The sequence below is a fragment of the Schistocerca nitens genome, chromosome 4 (assembly GCF_023898315.1).
Source record: "Schistocerca nitens isolate TAMUIC-IGC-003100 chromosome 4, iqSchNite1.1, whole genome shotgun sequence".
In the NCBI taxonomy this organism is placed as follows: domain Eukaryota; kingdom Metazoa; phylum Arthropoda; class Insecta; order Orthoptera; family Acrididae; genus Schistocerca; species Schistocerca nitens.
In genome coordinates, this window is record NC_064617.1 from 597,834,284 (window position 1) to 597,852,214 (window position 17,931).

At 42.3% G+C, this 17,931-nt stretch overlaps 1 protein-coding gene across 1 annotated transcript in view; it reads left to right on the forward strand.

The window, feature by feature from the left end:
• The first annotated feature begins 906 nt into the window (after window positions 1–906).
• Window positions 907–17,931, forward strand: part of LOC126252456 (juvenile hormone esterase-like) — a 124,880-nt gene continuing 107,855 nt past the window's right edge. Inside the window, exon 1 of the mRNA XM_049953351.1 lies at window positions 907–1,122. Coding sequence (XP_049809308.1) covers window positions 907–1,122 — 216 coding nt within the window. The remainder of the gene's footprint in view (window positions 1,123–17,931) is intronic.

Genomic DNA, 17,931 nt, shown 5'->3' on the forward strand with positions numbered 1-17,931 from the left:
TGGTGGGAAAATTATGGCCTCACCACGTCATTAGAAAGAGACAAGATAGGATAAGACTTGAAAGGAGAATGAATTTAATCATTTTTGAAATATCTATCCCACCATTCGCTTTAATCGATTTAGGAAAAGCACAGGAAACCAACATACGGATGGCATCCTCAAGTGACTGAACGCTGGTCTTCGTGAATTCTCGTCCGTTGATCTAAACTCTTGCGTTTCGCTCGGTCTGGAAAAGAGATGAGGGCCGTATGATCAGTTCGACCGCTACAGATGTGTGTACAACTGCTCTTGTGCAACACATTATGTTGTATGAAGTGGTGTGCTCCAGCAGGAAGATTAGTGTTTAAAGTCCCGTCGACAGCTAGGTCATTAGAGATGGAGCACGAGCACAGATCAGGAAAGGATGAGGAAGGAAATCGTTAATATTCTTTTTTGAAGGAACCTTTCTACCATTCGCCTTAAGCGATTTAGGGAAATCACGGAAAACCTAAATCAGGATGGACGTAGATTTGGACCGTCATCCTCCCGAACGCGAGTCCAGTGTGGTAACCACTACACCACCTCACTCGGTTAGCGCAATCCACGTGCAGTTCAAATTCTCAGCGGAAATGCAAGCGGCAACGTACGAGGCGAAATCACTGTAAGCAGAAAAATCTGTTCTCCATTGGCGTTTGGTGCTCCGACAGTAATAACTTATTCGTTTGATTTGATGCAAAAGTTGAAAGAAAGTTTGCCGAGGCGCGCGTCAGACCCGCTATCAGTAAACTGCTAATAAATGACAATGGGAGAGCGTCGTCCGCCTCGCTGTTACGTAACCGGTCCGGCAGCTGAGATATCTTTTTGCACGTTAGCGACCTTGAGCCGCCGTACCTCGCAAGAAATCAGACGCCAAAGTGTCAGTTGGCGATGGGTTCGCGGTCTGCGCGGTGTGTCGCAGCGCTGCGGCTGCTGCTGCTGGCGGCGGTGGCAGGGGCGGAGGCTGGGGGCGCACAGCTCCCGGTGGTGAGGACCCTGCAGGGCGCGGTGCGAGGCCGCCGACAGGCGACTAGCAATGGCCGCCCGCTGCTCGCCTTCTACAACCTGCCGTACGCCAAGCCGCCCGTCGGGTCGCTGCGTTTCAAGGTGCGTATCTCCGCAAGCGTAATGGAAGATAGTCGAATTACATCAGGTGATGGTATTACATTAGGAAACAATGCAGTAAAAATACGAGGGCTGTTCAGTAAAGAATGATCATAATTTTTTTTTTTTTTGACAACATACCTTTACTCATCCTTATAATTTTGATGGTCCATCTCAAAGCAGTCTCCCATGAAGGCGATGCACTCGTCCCAGCGTTTCTGCCAGTCTTCAAATACATGCTGGAAACCATTTTCTGAGAGATCCTTCAAAATCGCCACTGCAGCCTTCACCACTGCTTCTGATGGCGTTTTTCATGCTAGGGAATAGAAATAAGTCACTCAGGGCCAAATCCGGACTATAGGCAGGGTGAGGGATGCACTTCACGTTTATTGGCAATATGCGGCCGAGCGTTATCGTGGTGCAGCATCAAGCCTGCTTCACGGAAATGTCATCTTTTGCGCCTGATACGGACTTGCCACGTTTTCAGGACATCCCTGTAGTATTGATCATTTACTGATGTGTGTGAAGATACGACATGAATATGAAAGAATGAGATTACCGTCTCTTCCCAGCAGAAGCAACCCCTTTTGCTTATTTGGGGGTTGGTGAGGAAGGAGATTTCCCCACTGAGCTTTGCTGTTTGCTCTCAGGATCAAAATGATGTAGCCAAGTTTCATCAGCAGTGATTGCGTTTCAGAGAAACTCCGGATCTTCCTCTAACATCAACTTCAACTGCATGCAGACCTGCGCTTGAATGTCCTTTTTTTCGGGAATCAAAAGTCTTGGAATCCGTCGGGCACAAACACGTGTCATGTGTAATTTTTCTGTCACCAGCGTGTGGCTGGTATTCAATGAAATGTTCAGTATTTCAGAATGTGATCTTAAGATAATTCGTCGATCCTCTCTCACAATGACAGCAGCAGTGTTGATGTTTTCATCCGTAAGGGCAGTAACTGGAGCATCGGGTCCACCTTTCTTTGACATTGATTGTCTCCCCTCTTTAAACATTTTAAATCGCCTTCTAGCTGTGCTGTAGGGAAGACGAGCCTCTCCCTAGGCCTCCTGTAAGCCTCAGCTGAAGACGTGTTGAGTAGAAAGCAGAATTTCAAAGCCCCATATTGTTCTTCGCGTGTTACCCCCATTGCAGCGGTAGGCGATACCGAACATGTCTGACCTTGCCCGCCTCTCAGAAGCAGGAACCAGGAGTCCCAACAATGAAACTACTACGGCGTGTTTGTTGCACATTAAGTTAACAGACTATCGTAAGATTAAATTTTAGTGCGAGAAATTATGACCATAAAAATTATGATCGTTATTTATTGAACAGCCCTTGTTTTAGTTCAGTTTTTCCATTTGGGCAACAAAGTACTTGACGACGGCTGAAGTCGAGATGATACACACTTATCACCCAGAAATCTATGACCACCGGCCTTCTATCGATATAAACCCGTCCAGGCGATAGCAGCATCACCTGACGAAGAATGACTTCTAGTTAGACGAACTCACGGTGCATGTCGTATCTGTGAGCGTGCTGTGTGTATGTAGAATGGAGGAGGTGTGCGACCTGTCTGAGTTTGGCCGATGGCAGATTGTGGTGAGCCATAAGCTCCGCACGAGCATTTCGGAAACAGCACGACTTATCGGGCGTTCGAGGAGTGCTGAGCTGAGTGTCTTCAACACTTGGCGAAACCAAGGTGGAACTGCCCCAGACGACGTGGCGTTGGGCATGTCGAACGTCGTAGGCTGGACAGACTGGTAAAATAGGACAGGTGACGAACTGGGCAGAGTACAAATGTGTGTGCCGGCCGCGGTGGTCTAGCGGTTCTGGCGCTGCAGTCCGGAACCGCGTGACTGCTACGGTCGCAGGTTCGAATCCTGCCTCGGGCATGGGTGTGTGTGATGTCCTTAGGTTAGTTAGGTTTAAGTAGTTCTAAGTTCTAGGGGACTTATGACCTAAGATGTTGAGTCCCATAGTGCTCAGAGCCATTTGAACCATTTGAACAAATGTGTGTAAGTACACAGTGAATCAAAAACACTACTAATGATGGGCCTCTGCAGCCGACGACCCACGCGTGTGAATATGTTAACACCAGGACATCGGATACTAAGACTGATATAGGCACGTGGCCTCCGCTCTGGACTTTTGGGCAGTGCATGGTCTGATGAATCTCGATACCTTCCTCATGCTGATGGGAGGGTGGGAGTTAGTGGTCTTCCAGGGGACCAGCTCTCTGACATCTGTACTGGGGGCGGCTCCATTATGCTTTGGGGAACATTCACGTGGACATCCATGATTCAAGTGGAGCTTGTGCAAGGTGTCATGACAGGCAAGGAGTACTGTACACTGGTTGCATACCATGTACGCCCCCTTCATGACGATCGTACGATCGTATTTCTCAGCGGCAGTGGTACTTTTCAAGAATATAATACCCCATGTCACAAGGCCAGGAGTGTAATACACTGGTTCAAGGAACACAGTGGCGCGTTCCACTGATGTGCAGCTCCCCCCCCCCCCCACCTCCACCACCAGTTCACCAGCTCTGAACCCTATCGAACGCTTCTGGGATGTGATTAAATATGGTGTCGGAAATCATTGCCCCCTCCCCGAAATTTACTGGAATAAGGTGACTTGTGTGTGCAGATGTGGGGCCAACTCTCTCCAGCGACCTATCAAGGCCTCAATGCTTCCATGCCACGACGCGTCGCCGCTGCTAGCCGCGCCAAATGTGGATCTACTGGGAATTAGGTAGATGGTTATAATGTTCTGGCTGATCAGTGTAAATGAAGACTGGTAGTAGCAGTTTAAAATTAAATGAGGAAGCGTTTACCATAGGTATTTGTGTCGAATGTAGCTCAGTAAGGAAATGACACGTTGACGATAAACAGTAGGGACAAGACGAGAAGAGAACCCTTTGAAATGTGGTGCTGCAGAATAATGCTGAAGATTAGGTGGGCAGACCGAATAACTGATGAAGTTATAACTTTATAAAATGTATGGCACACAAATGATGACTTTATTTATGTTTTATTTCCAACCGTTTCGGTCATAAACCATACTCCCGGTTCTGTATGCAATGTAAAACAAACATTATTTCAAAATATAGAAATGAAATAATCTACAATGTAACAAGATTATTTCGAATTAATTACGTCAAAAAATTAATCTGCAGCCAGCATTACATATCAAACCTAAAAGTATCGTTCATTTCGAACTTAACAAATATGATATCTGTGTGAAGATCAACTCATTGAAGGAATCCAACACAAGACATACAGTAGCATTACAGGGCCAGAATTTACAGAAAACAATTCGAAGTTAAAAGATTACGAATATATTACAGTCGTAGCCAGGATGAAGATAACACTAGTCATACGTCTCGTAACAAAATTGTATTCCAACCAAACATTTTCAAGAACACAAACTAATAAACATTTAAAATTACATTACATAAGGGCTTTTTATTTTTTTGTACAGTTAATTACTCTGCAATAACAACATCCTTTGTCGTCATCAAGACTGAAGAGTAGCATCTTTACAATAAAGTAAAAAGAATTTATCAAAATAGAGTAGATACAGTACTGCAATTATAAATTCATGCTAATATACATAGTTAAAAGGTATCAACCCCATTTAAAGATTTCTTTAGGTCTTACCTGTTCTTACCGTTTCACACGATTGTGGCTATGATAATATCTGATTACCTTTGCTGAAGATATTTCAGATGGTGGGTTTAGTATTTATTGCGTAACTGGATGGCACCTTTTCCTTAAAAAAAGTGTAAATTGATTTAATAGGCTTTAGCCGTGTATTTTGGCATGAACTTATGTTTGCAGTACGGTATTTATGCCATTCTGATAACTTCGTTATATTTTATTGTAAAGAAGCTACTCTTTAGTTTAGATAAAGAATGTTGTTATCGTAGTGTACTGATTCTATAAAAACATATATGTAATGTAATTTTAAATGTTTATTACTTTGTCTTCTTGAAAATGTTTGGGTGGAATACAGTTTTGTTACGAGACGTACGATTATTATCATCTTCATCCTGCCTACGAATGTAATATCAACTTAATCCTTGATCTTCGAATTGATTATAAAAATATTGTAGGTGGTTTTCTTTCTGCATTTTGACATGATTTTTGTTTTGTATTTCGTACAGGACTATGATCATGGTTTCTGACCGAAACCGGTAGGAATAAAGCAAAAATAAATTCAGCATTTTTGTGTCACTCATTTTATAAAGTATTTTCAAGCTGACAACTAGGTTATCATTTTCACTTACCTAATAAATTGCTTACATTGGTGAGATACAAATATATCTAGAACTGACTTCAAGTAATACTAACGGAGAGGAAGTGGTACTATTAAAAGTTGTAAGAACTGAAATTGTTCTTTTGTACGGTCTTTGCCTTTCAGATCACTGAAGTGAAAATATTACTCTGTTATTTAAATGCAACTTTCTTCGGCATATTCCGATACTTGAATTACGAATACATTAGTTCCCACTATTTATTTGAGTTCGGCTCAAAGCAAAGTTACTGAACAGTGTCGGCCCTATATGGTTGCGTTAAAACAGTGTTGAAATACGTAGAGGAACGCATCCACTAAAGCCTATGTAAAAGTATCTGACTTCGAATGTTAATAATGAACAAAGCAGATTCTCTTTTGCAGATACTGAAATGACGAGCTATAGGAAATGCCGACCGATCACCCGTACTTCCCACAAGAGTCAGCTAATGCAGTTACTAAAGCCGAAACCATGTATTAAAATTACTTCAGTTCAGAGGGTAACTCAGGATACTCAGACAGCTTGTATAAAACAGGAATTATTTTATGCTGGTAATACTGAAATAAAATGACTCACAGAACAATTCCATGTATCAAGTCGGACCGTCAGAGAGAAAGAGAGAGAGATTACAGAATCATGAATCATCATTTTATAACTCTCACATAAAAAATGTCGAAACGACGTTTTCTTTGAATCAGGTTACATTGCTTTGATGATTTACAGCGTTACAGCGTTATCTTAGGCCATTTGCCGGTACCACAAACATTTTACACCTTGTATTTGACATACTTAATTGTAAAAGTGGCTTAAAATACCAAACTGGCTTAAGATAATTGTCGTTTATTATTCCCCATCAGTTGCATATTTTTGATTAGATTATATGTTTCGATAACTCTGGATCATCTTCAGATCTAAGTACATAGTGCGTCAGCAACCCGTCTTGTCTACTCAGAATACTCGAATATGATGTGCTTAGTTATGAAGACGATCGAGACTAGTCGAAACATGTAATCTAAATAAAATTACGCAACTGGAACGGGACAATAAGTGATAATTATCTTAAATTTCAGCACAGTTGCTAAATCTCTCAAGACGATTGCATCGGATATAGTGAAACTGGCTTAAAATAGTGTAAGGAGCACTACAAGGTACAGAATAGAATAGGGTAAAAAATAAACTTATGGCACAGCTTAACTTAAGGAAGGGGTCAGTTGGTGGGACACATGGTGACCTGTGAGTAAGTAGTAAATCTGGCAATGGAAGGAAGTTGCTCAGGGGATTAACGCTGCACAGATAGGTTAAAAACTAGAAATCTCGTTGGGAAGCGCACCAAGTTTTCAATAAAGGAAGCAGGTACAAATGGTTGTAGGTTGTAATATTCATGCAGGCATGAAGAGGCTTTCGTAGGGTGGACTGGCGTGGAGAGTCGCTTCCAACCAGTCTTCTGACTGAAGATCATACCAACAACGTTACTGTTCAAGTCAGTCGTTTTCCGTACAAATGTTGATGTGCGGTTGCTAAGAAACTGAGGAATAAACCTTATAATACTTGCTATAATATTGGAAAAGAGCATCAATGAGCACATTATTTTTAACTATTAAGTTTATTTCAGCCAATGCTAGTAATTTCTTTAATGGGTACACCGATTTTAATACCTTAGTCGTTGCCAATACCCCATAAACAATCCTAAGGAGATGACTAAGCCAGAGCGTTTTAGGAGTGTACTTATGCTGTGCTGCTTGACAGTCACGTCTTGTAAATGCATCTGAGCGTAACGTTGCAACGTTGCAAAGCCATGTGAAATGGAACGAGTCTGTTGTAGGGAAGGTGAATTGTCCGCTTTATTTTGTGACTTCTCGGGAAGTGTAGGTCATCCACAAAGGAGAGCGCGAGCATAACACTTGCGAGCCCCATACTCGAGTAATTCTTCAGTGTTTGGGATTCCCACCAGGTTAGACAAAAGAAAGATGTCGAATCAATTCAGAGGCGTGCAGCTAGGTTTCTTACAGGTAGAAATAAGGAAATGCTCCGTGAGAACATGATCCATGAACTCAAATGAGAATGTCTGGAGGAAAGACGTTATTTTGCGAAATACTGTTGAGAAAGTTAATGAACTGGCATTTGCGAAAGACTGCAGAACGATCTTACTGACATGCACATACATATTGCGTAGCGTCAGCGACAAAAAGATAAAGAAAATCAGGAATCCTTCGGAAGCAAATAGTCATTTTCCCCTCTCTATATTTGCTAGTCCAGCAGGTAAGCGAATCGATAGCTGTGGTAAATGGTTCAAATGGCTCTGAGCACTATGGGACTTAACTTCTGAGGTCATCGGTCCCCTAGAATTTAGAAGTACTTCAACCTAAGAATATCACACACATCCATGCCCGAGGCAGGATTCGAACCTGCGGCCGTAGCGGTCGCGCGGTTCCAGACTGTAGCGCCTAGAACCGCTCGGCCACCGCGGCCGGCGCTGTTGTAAAAGGTGTTCTCCGTCACGCATCGTACTGTGTCTCACGGAGTATATATGTAGAATTAGGAACGACAATATTATGGAAAGAGTAAATTGCTACTCATTACATAGAGGAGACGCTGAGTCGCAGACAGGCACACAGGCACAACGAAAGGACTGCTAAACATGTGAGCATGGGCCAAAAGGCCTTCTTCTAACGTCGAAAACATTCAGTCACACACGCATACACACAAACACAATGACACAAACACACACAATGTTGTCTTTATTCCACCCTGGATTTTCCATTGACTATGCAGCTGTGTATGCAGTTATACTCTTATTTCCAAAAGGCTTCTTCTACGGGACCAACCCAACCATTACACATTTTATATGAGTATTTCTTATTTACGGATTCTTCCGTTATTTCTTGGTAGAAAAATTCCATATTTAAGGTTGAAATACTGTACTTGTTATTCAACCTTAAAGACAGATGAATATTGTACGAAATAAATTTTATAGTTAAAGTTCTGTTTTTCCATATCGTCGAACACTAGCCTTCATGATCTAAGTCGCTAAGTCGTAGTTAGTGTGCAAGAGTGACAGTTTAACGTTCTGTCTACTTCAGGGTCATTAAAAATGGAGCACAACTTTCGACAAAATAAGAGGGGGGGGGAGGTGCAAGAGGAGAGGGAAACCCAGGAAACACCTCACCAAATCTCATTTAGAAGGGAACTGCAATGAAAATCTCAGGTAATCTTTTTTAATTCAGACAATATACATGATTAGAACATATTTTTTTTATATAAAATCGAAGCACTGGCAGATTAAAGTGCCGATCAGTCTTTATGGCCCCTCTGAACTGAACTGAATGCTTTACATGTCTGCATGCCCGGGATTCCCCTATTTGAAACAAGTGAAGGACAAGAGTCGGGTCTCATTCCGGGAGTTCTCTGCCGCGCCGTTCCAAATCATAGCCTGTCAGTGACTCATTCGTGATACATTGTAATCCATGTTAAGACGATGTTACTGTGTTCAAAATTAATTCGTATCGTAAGTTCTACAATGTGTCTGTTAAGCGGCATGTCGACGAGTCGAAAGACACATGCGGTCAAGAAGTTTGTGGAAGCAAGCTCACCTAAAATGCGTCGACAAGCATTCTCTTAGTTAATATATAAACCAGGAGATTGTAGAGCTACGTAACCATATGGTCAACGGAAGCTACAAGCAATGTTTTCTTTCATATGCAAAGTAAGTAAAGACTCAGGAGATTTAATGTATATATAATTTATTTGGGGAACCGTCAAAACTGTTAACACTGTTTCCTCGGAGCCTTTTTGCGTGCAAGTCTGTCTGCCTCCCAGTCCGTCCGAATATTACACGGGGTTGGCATCTTTACAATGTTCTTAATCACGTTACAAAAACTGTTTACTTCGCAAATAAGACCGGCTTTCATTAATGTGTTTTAATTAGTTTTTAAAATAAATAAAAAGTTCGTTTTTACATATTTTTATCAGCCTATGGGGTAAACTTCAAGTGAGGGAAAATGGGGAGGAGAGGAGTAGGGTCCCACTACATCTCAACAAATCTCACAAAGGGGGGAGGGGACTCTAAGTTAAAAAAAGAATATCCCAATATTTTTATCGGCGTCCCTTATGTGACTTGTTTTGTTAGTCAAACACAAGCATTCTCGTGTGAATTTTAAAATTTTCCCACCGAATTGACTGTTCAAACAATGTTTGAAAAAGTATTCTCACTTATTATTTGCACTTGTGACAACACGTTGACGGTGGAGAAAAACACAGCACCATCACAATACAAAGTTACAATGGTGCCGAATGGTATTCTTAACGTCCAACGTGTCGCCACTGTTGCAGTAAATAACTGTCGATGCTCTCTAGTAAAATAAATAAAATAACACGCGACCTAAAGAAGTTCATCTCTCCCCTGAACAAGATAGTGTGTGAAACTTGTGTGCATTAACATTTTCAAAAATGTTCAAACGTGTGTTGACTCCTAAGGGACCAAACTGCTGAGGTCGTCGGTCCCTAAACTGACACACTACTTGAACTAACTTAACGCTAAGGACAACTCACACAGCCATGACCGAGGGACGACTCGAACCTCTGCATTAACATTTTCAAATCACTGTAAAATGCAAGACAGTACATTTTATTTAATCATTTGTTGCTGCTTCTTCGCATTCCTGTCGTACGTGGTGCGGGGAAGGATGAGCGCTTCCATATGTTAATGTAACAAACGTTTAATTTTATCTTATTAATCTTAACAAAAGTCGTTTCCCTCTTGAAAATGGGTTCTAAGAATTTCCTGTATCGGTATTCAGGATATAGTCGATTTCCTTTGTGTGTCTGCTAGGTGGAGATTCTCATTGTTTAAATCAATAACATTTGGAACAACCATTTGTTTATCCTTTATTTGTACACTCTCGGTGCATCTAGTCATTATAGTCTAATATTGTGATTTAGTGTTCAACCGTATTCCAGTGAGGTCTTTCCTGAACATACTGCGATTTCTCAGTATCATACGTCTTTCCTCTACAACTGCGCCTGTTTGATCTTTACATTTCACTTTCCTACCTATTGTTACACAGAAATAATTGTATAACTGATTCAACATTCAGTCTTCAATCACTGTAATCAGCGAAATACTTCAGTCTAGCTGCAATATCATTGCACAGCTACCTAAGTTGAAACATCAATCTAAATGTAGTCACGCGGAGGACATATTTATGAGAAGAAAACTAACTTTATGTAATCATCGAAGTACGTCACAAAAATAAGCTCCAGCCATTTAACGAGAATTATTCGTCAGTCCAATAACTTTATAATTTTGGATTAATGACATAGAATATTCTAAGAAGAAGAGTGGCATTCATCATGGAGTTCTGAAAGTAGCATCACTGACTCAGACAAATGCATAACAAAACGCGGAATAAGTAGAAGAGTTGTAGATGATATCGTTTGCAAGGTGAGTTATAGGCAATCATTCTTCCCCTTACAATACAAAAAAGGAAATTTTAAGGGAAGAGTACTACGCACTCTCTCCGCCGCATAGCGTACGGTGTACTGGCGTATTGCAGATAAAGAAATCTGCGCAGTGTATGTAAAGTAAGCGCATAGTAGCCTATGAGTTCGTTATCAATAAATCGTACCAATTTTAACCTGATGGTTAGTATATAAGGCGCTCTTCGAGAGGAAGAGTTAATTTTATCATGATTTTTCCGTTTCCACCTACAGTGCTCCATTTGACCAGTAATTAGCTGTTATCCACAGTTAATAATTATGCTCTTAGTATGCAGTATGGAGGTTTCGAGACTGCAATGTACAAAATATTTTTCTATCCACTGAAAGAATAATTTTTAATGCTCATCCACGATCAGTTTTAGACATTTGTTCAGTCAGATGTTTTGATTACGATCTTGTATGCATATGGTGATCAGTTGTAAATTACGACCATCAACACAGGCTTTAAATTATACAAGCTTTTACGAGTACAGCAGCTATCAAAAAATTTTAAATCAGCACGAACCCTGTTGCAGATTGTAAGATTCAATCTAGATCTCAAGGTGTTCAAAATAAATTGAGGCTGATTATCATTCTACGTTGAGGTACAGGGAGTCCATAAATTATCTTTACAACTTAAGACTTCAAAACGTTTAAAACTATACAACATATTAACAAATGGTTTCAACATGTGTTACAACTCAATGTTTTGTTTCCTCATTAGTACACATCAGCGTGAGCACCATCTGTAGCACGGCTAATGCCTAGTCAGGATTCCATTTCTCTCCACGTACGATTCAAGATCTCCATGGTGGCATGTTTAAATGCATTTCGAATACGTGACTTCAAGTTCTGTAGGTGTCTAACCTTTTTTCGCTACATCATGTCCTTTAGAAATTCCCACAGGAAGAAGTCCATTGGCGTTAGGTCAGGGGATCATGACGACCACCAAATGGACTGTCTCCTGTATCTGACGGACATTTAGGGACAAATGGGTTAGTGCTCCCATCCTGTTGGAATCTGACATCAGGCCGCAGCAAATTCTTTTAACGTATCCAGATAAACACTGCCGTTGACAGTAGATTCGATGGAAAAGAATAGACCAGTGACGCAATTGCTCATTGTCCACAACAAACATTAATATTGGGATTGTGTCTTTGCATTTCACGTGTAACATGAGAATGCTGTAAGCCCCATATGCGGACTTTATGACGATTCAGTTTGCCGGATATCCGAAACATTGCCTCAAGAGAGAAACTAATCTTTTCGAAAAAATCGTTGTTTGCGTCAGTCTTGCCTAGTACATCTCCTGCTAATTGTTCGCCCTGTGGTTTGTCCGTAGGTCTTAATGCCTGAAGCATCTGCACCTTGTAGGGATAGAGCCATAACCTCATATGCAAAATATTGTACCCCGTTGATCGTCTCATTCCAACTCCCTGACCGCCGTATGCACCGATTTTGTCGGATTCCTTGCAAACGCCTGTCGCGCCTCGTACACTTTGGCGCCTGAAACGGATGGGTGACTTGCTCCCTTGTAATGGGAACGGTAAATGTTTCCATAAATGACATATGTCAAGTCCAAATAGTTGGTTTCGTTCCGCGTTTCGTGCAGCGTTGGAATATCGGACGCCGTCCATATGAACCAGGCCACACACCGAGATTTCCCCATGTGGCGTCTATATTTATCGGGTTTTCAATTGGATGTCAAATTTGCATTATCTGCAAGATAAGAAAAACATTATGAGTTACCACATGTTGAAAAACATTCGTTAGTATCTAGTATAGCTTTAAGGTTATTGAAATCTTAAGTTGTAGCTACAGTTTATGGACAACTTGTACCTAACAATCAAAACAAACTACCTGTAAATATCGATTGACAGCTGCTGACTTCATTAGAGACCATTAAACTTTCTTCAAAAACAAACATATTTAATTTTATCTGGAGAAGACTTCGACTTAAGAAGGAGACAATCATAACACAAAAAAATTATGACCTCTGTTGTGTAGAGAGCATTTCAGACGTGAGAAGAGCTACGCGACGGTGGGGGAACACAGAAAAACGTGACATGCATGATGCTCCATTGTGAGGCTGCACAGTGCCCGTGTGGTCTGACAACAAGAGTGCAGTGTCGTCGCTGCCTGTCGCGTACCTCAGACACACAGTTTTAGGGATGTGTGCCTACCAACTTTCCGTTTCATTTTCACATAGGAATGTCGTTTTTTTTTTCACCACGCCAGTTTAACCTGACTACTGTCAATGCTCAAAATAGCCGGTTTCTGACGTAACCGATTTTGTTTTTTTTTTTTCTATTACTTCCGGTAATAAGCGTAGAAATGGAACAAAGATTGAAAAATTGTTACTCTCTCACTTTCAATATACATGGAATGAATATATTAAATTAAATATACGAATAAAATAAAACTTAGTCCACCCACCATTTACTGCTCTTCTCGAAAAGTGATAAGTGGTTGAACACTACAAAAAATCACCTGTATTCTCTCATTGATTCTGACTTCTTGAAACTCTGCTTAAAATTTTTGATGTAATCGGGGATCATAGCACTATTTGGACATTACGAATAGTCAGAGCTGAAGGGTGAAAACTGAGGCTGAAGAACTGTGCTTTTCCTGTTAATTTGTTCGTCTTCAAGTTCTACAAGCAGATAAATCCATATTATGTAGGCACAGGCAGCAGATCAGCTATTTATTATTTTTCTTGTATACTATGAATGAATTTTTGTTAAGATTTTAATTGAGTACTTTTACTACAAGTTCCTTCCTCTTTTATTATTTCAGAGCAATGGAAGACAAATATTTACTCTTTTAAAGAAAATGAAGCGCTGTATTTCATTTCTGTGTCACTTGGTAAAAATATTTTCAGATTAGGACTGGTGCAGTTCTGCACTACAACGAATGTCTAGCGTCGACAGCGAGAAACTACCATATAGATTACAGACCAGGTGGGGGCCAGTCTCCCACACTACACACACACTGACGGACAGTACTGTCCCAGTAACGCTGTACCAGTTCTTATGTCGTATGTTTGTTGCTCGTTTCTGTTGGCGATGTTATTAAAGTGGCACTGATTACTTTTCCCATTTTCTATAATAAAGCAATATTCTAAATCTATGCATATTTTTCGAATAAAAATTACTCCTTTTTCTTAAAAAAAAAAGAAAGGCTGTGTTTAAGAACGACGAGAAATTTTAGCACTGCTGCTACGCAAATTGATATTTTGGTTATTTTACTCGATTATTAGTAAAATACACCTGTCATAATCGAGACTAATCAAATACCGAAGGACATCTGTTATTCAGAACTAAAATACCGGTATCGGTTTAACGGTCGGTTTTCCACACCCATAATTTTACATTAATCTGTCAACTTGACTACATAAAGGGACGGCGGCTTACTTACGTGCTAGGGGCAATGACTTCGTTAAGACAGCAGAAAATTTTAAAATCCAAAATGGCGATGGCAGGAGCCCGTAGGACAAGCGCGGCGCACTCCGGCACGCTCCCCTTCGCAGTACGTGAGCGCACGAGTCTGCCGCTACACCAAACGTCGGTCACGTGACTGTTGGGTGCACTTCAAGTCCAAGCGTTACGTTATCAGCGGTTTCAGGGACAGGCAGACAGCACGGATGCCAAACTCACAGTCATATACACTGAAGATCAGGTACGAAGGAAGATTAGGCTTTAACGCCCCGTCGACCACGAAAGGCTATACAGAAAGAGCACGAACATGGATTGCGGAAGGCTGTAAAAGGAAACAGGGTCGAACCATTTCAAAGGAGTCATCTCGAAATTCTCTTTAAGTGATTTAGGGAAATCACAAAAACGGAAATCTGGATAGCCGGATGGGGATTTGAATCTCCGTCCTCGAATACGACTCCAGTGTCTTATCACTGCGTCATTTCGTTAGATAACAAGTACAGCAATCGAGGTTATAAAATGAGTCATCAATAATAAGAGTCAGAAATCCCTACAATGCAAAATAGGACATGTATCTGGCCTTATTATTTTTTACGTACATCTGTCGGATTTGAATCTAGCACGCGTGCATGAACCGACAATGAACCTTCGTGTTCATGCCCCAATTTTTTCTCATCTGCCGACAGCGTCAGCTGCTGGCAAGCAACGGTTGATTGAAGCAGTGTGTACAGCTACCATCGAGGGAAATAACGGAACGGCTAGAGCAGCGCTAATGCATCAAATTTTGCCAAAAACTGAGCGACAGACAAGGGGAAACCATTCGGAAGACTCAGATGGGTTTCAGTAACTATACCAAAAGCATCACACAGCTGGAGTGGTACAACCGGTTTAAAGTCGGCTATACATCTGTGAAGAGCGAGCAACGCTCTGGTCAGCCATCAACATACCGAAATAACCAGGTAATGGCCAAAGTGAACACTGTGGTGATGTGGGACCATCGTGTGACTATCAAAGAAATTACTGAACAGGTGGGCATCAGCACTTTTTTGGCACACTCCATTGTGACCGAAGATTTCGCCATGAAGAGAGTGTCGGAGATACTCTTGCCCAAGCTGCTCATGATGGGGCAAAAGCAACTTCGTGCTGAAGTCTCATAGGACATACTGAACCCTACAGACAGTTTCCACAGCTTCGTGAATGCCCTAATAACCCGTGACGAGACCTGGATGTGCACGTACGACCCGGAAACCAAAATTCTTCGTTACCAAGACCAAAGAATACCCGCAAAGTGCGCAGAAACGTCAAAGTGATGCTGACTGCTTTTTTTGATTTACACGGTGTGGTACAACAATAGTACGCACCACAGGGTCAAACAATCACCAAATAGTTCTGTGGAGATGTCGTCAGTCGCCTACTTGATGCTGTGCGGAGCGAGAGACAGGACTTGTGGTCTACAGGAAATCGGCGCCTCCATCACGACAATGCTCGAGCACCTTCCTGGCACTCATTCAGACTTTTTGGCGAAAAATCGGATTCCTTTGCGTCTACAGGCTCTTTTCTCACCTGATATGAACCATTGCGATTTCTGGCTGTTCCCTAAATTGAAGAGGCCAATGAAAGGAACACGATTTCAGACAAGAAAGGACATTAAGCCAGCAACGACAGCCGAGCTAAACTCCATTCTGAAAGAGGCTTTTTCGGCATGCTTCAAGGTGTCCAACGCTCCAAGTAAGCTAATTTCTGTAGCTGCGTTGCCCGGGATGTTTAATATATGCCGCAAAAAGTGACTGGCCCCGTGCGAATCCAAGCCGAATGGGAGACAGCAATGGATTTAAATCGAAAGGCATATCTGAATCACTGTATGTCAAGGTAATGTGACGAGTGAATACGTCATGACCAGTATGAAAAGGTTATCAGCTGCGCCGTCTGTTGTTACATTTTGTGATACGTAGCTCATTGTGATTTAGGAGAATTCGTCTTCATTTGTTTCGGGTCAGTTTTCACTGTTTCACGTAGAGCTGTGTTTGAGCACGAGTCGAACTGTCACAGTTGGGGAAATCTCGGGTTCTGTTCGACCTTTCAATCGTCTCACGATCTAGTGATGCTCGTTGTAAGCACACAGCGTCTTGTATACGTCCACCGCGGCGCTGAAGATAGGTGTATAGAATCCCGAAACCGGTCGTGTGTTTAATAAAGAGAACCTTACAATAGTAGCGGTATTTTCAACCTCTGCTAGTGATTTTTGGTGGTATTATATCCATTATCTGCCTTAGCGTTTGTATCGTATCGTATTTAAATAATACCTGTGAAATACGGAATAAAATTCTTCTATGGTATATATCATCACAACGGATACTACACTACTGGCCATTAAAATTGCTACACCACGAAGATGACGTGCTACAGACGCGAAATTTAACCGACAGGAAGAAGATGCTGTAATATGCAAGAGCATTCACACAAGGTTGGCGCCGCTGGCGACGCCTACAACGTGCTGACATGAGGAAAGTTTCCTACCGATTTCTCATACACAAACAGCAATTGACCGGCGTTGCCTGGTGAAACGTTGTTGTGATGCCTCGTGTCAGGAGGAGAAATGCGTACCATCACGTTTCCGACTTTGATAAAGGTCGGATTGTAGCTTATCGCGGTTCCGGTTTATCGTATCGCGACATTGCTGCTCGGGTTGGTCGAGATCCAGTGACTGTTAGTAGAATATGGAATCGGTGGGTTCAGGAGGGTAATACGGAACGCCGTGCTGGATCCCAAAGCCCTCGGAACATTAGCAGTCGAGATGACAGGCATCTTATCCGCATGGCTGTAACGGATCGTGCAGCCACGTCTCGATCCCTGAGTCAACAGATGGGGACGTTTGCAAGACAACAACCATCTGCGCGAACAGTTCGACGACGTTTTCAGCAGCATGGACTATCAGCTCGGAGACCATGGCTGCGGGTACCCTTGACGCTGCATCACAGACAGGAGCGCCTGCGACGGTGTACTCAACGACGAATCCGGGTGCACGAATGGCAAAACGTCATTTTTTCGGATGAATCCAGGTTATGTTTACAGCATCATGATGGTCGCATCCGTGTTTGGCGACATCGCGGTGAACACACCTTGGAAGCGCGTATTCGTCATCGCCATACTGGCGTATCACCCGGCGTGATGGTATGGGGTGCCATTGGTTACACGTCTCGGTCACCTCTTGTTCGCGTTTACGGCACTCTGAGCAGTGGACGTCACATTTCAGATGTGTTCCGACCGGCGGCTCTACCCTTCATTCGATCCCTGCGAAACCCTACATTTCAGCAGGATAATGCACGGCGGCATGTTGCAGGTCCTGTACGGGCCTTTCTGGATGCAGAAAATGTTCGACTGCTGCCCTGGCCAGCACATTCTCCAGATTTCTCACCAACTGAAAACGTCTGTTCAATTGTGGCCGAGAACTGGCTGGTCACAATACGCCAGTCACTACTCTTGATGAACTGTGGTATTGTGTTGAAGCTGCATGGGCAGCTGTACCTGTACACGCCATCCAAGCTCTGTTTGACTCAATGCCCAGGCGTATCAAGGCCGTTATTACGGCCAGAGGTGGTTGTTCTGGGTACCGA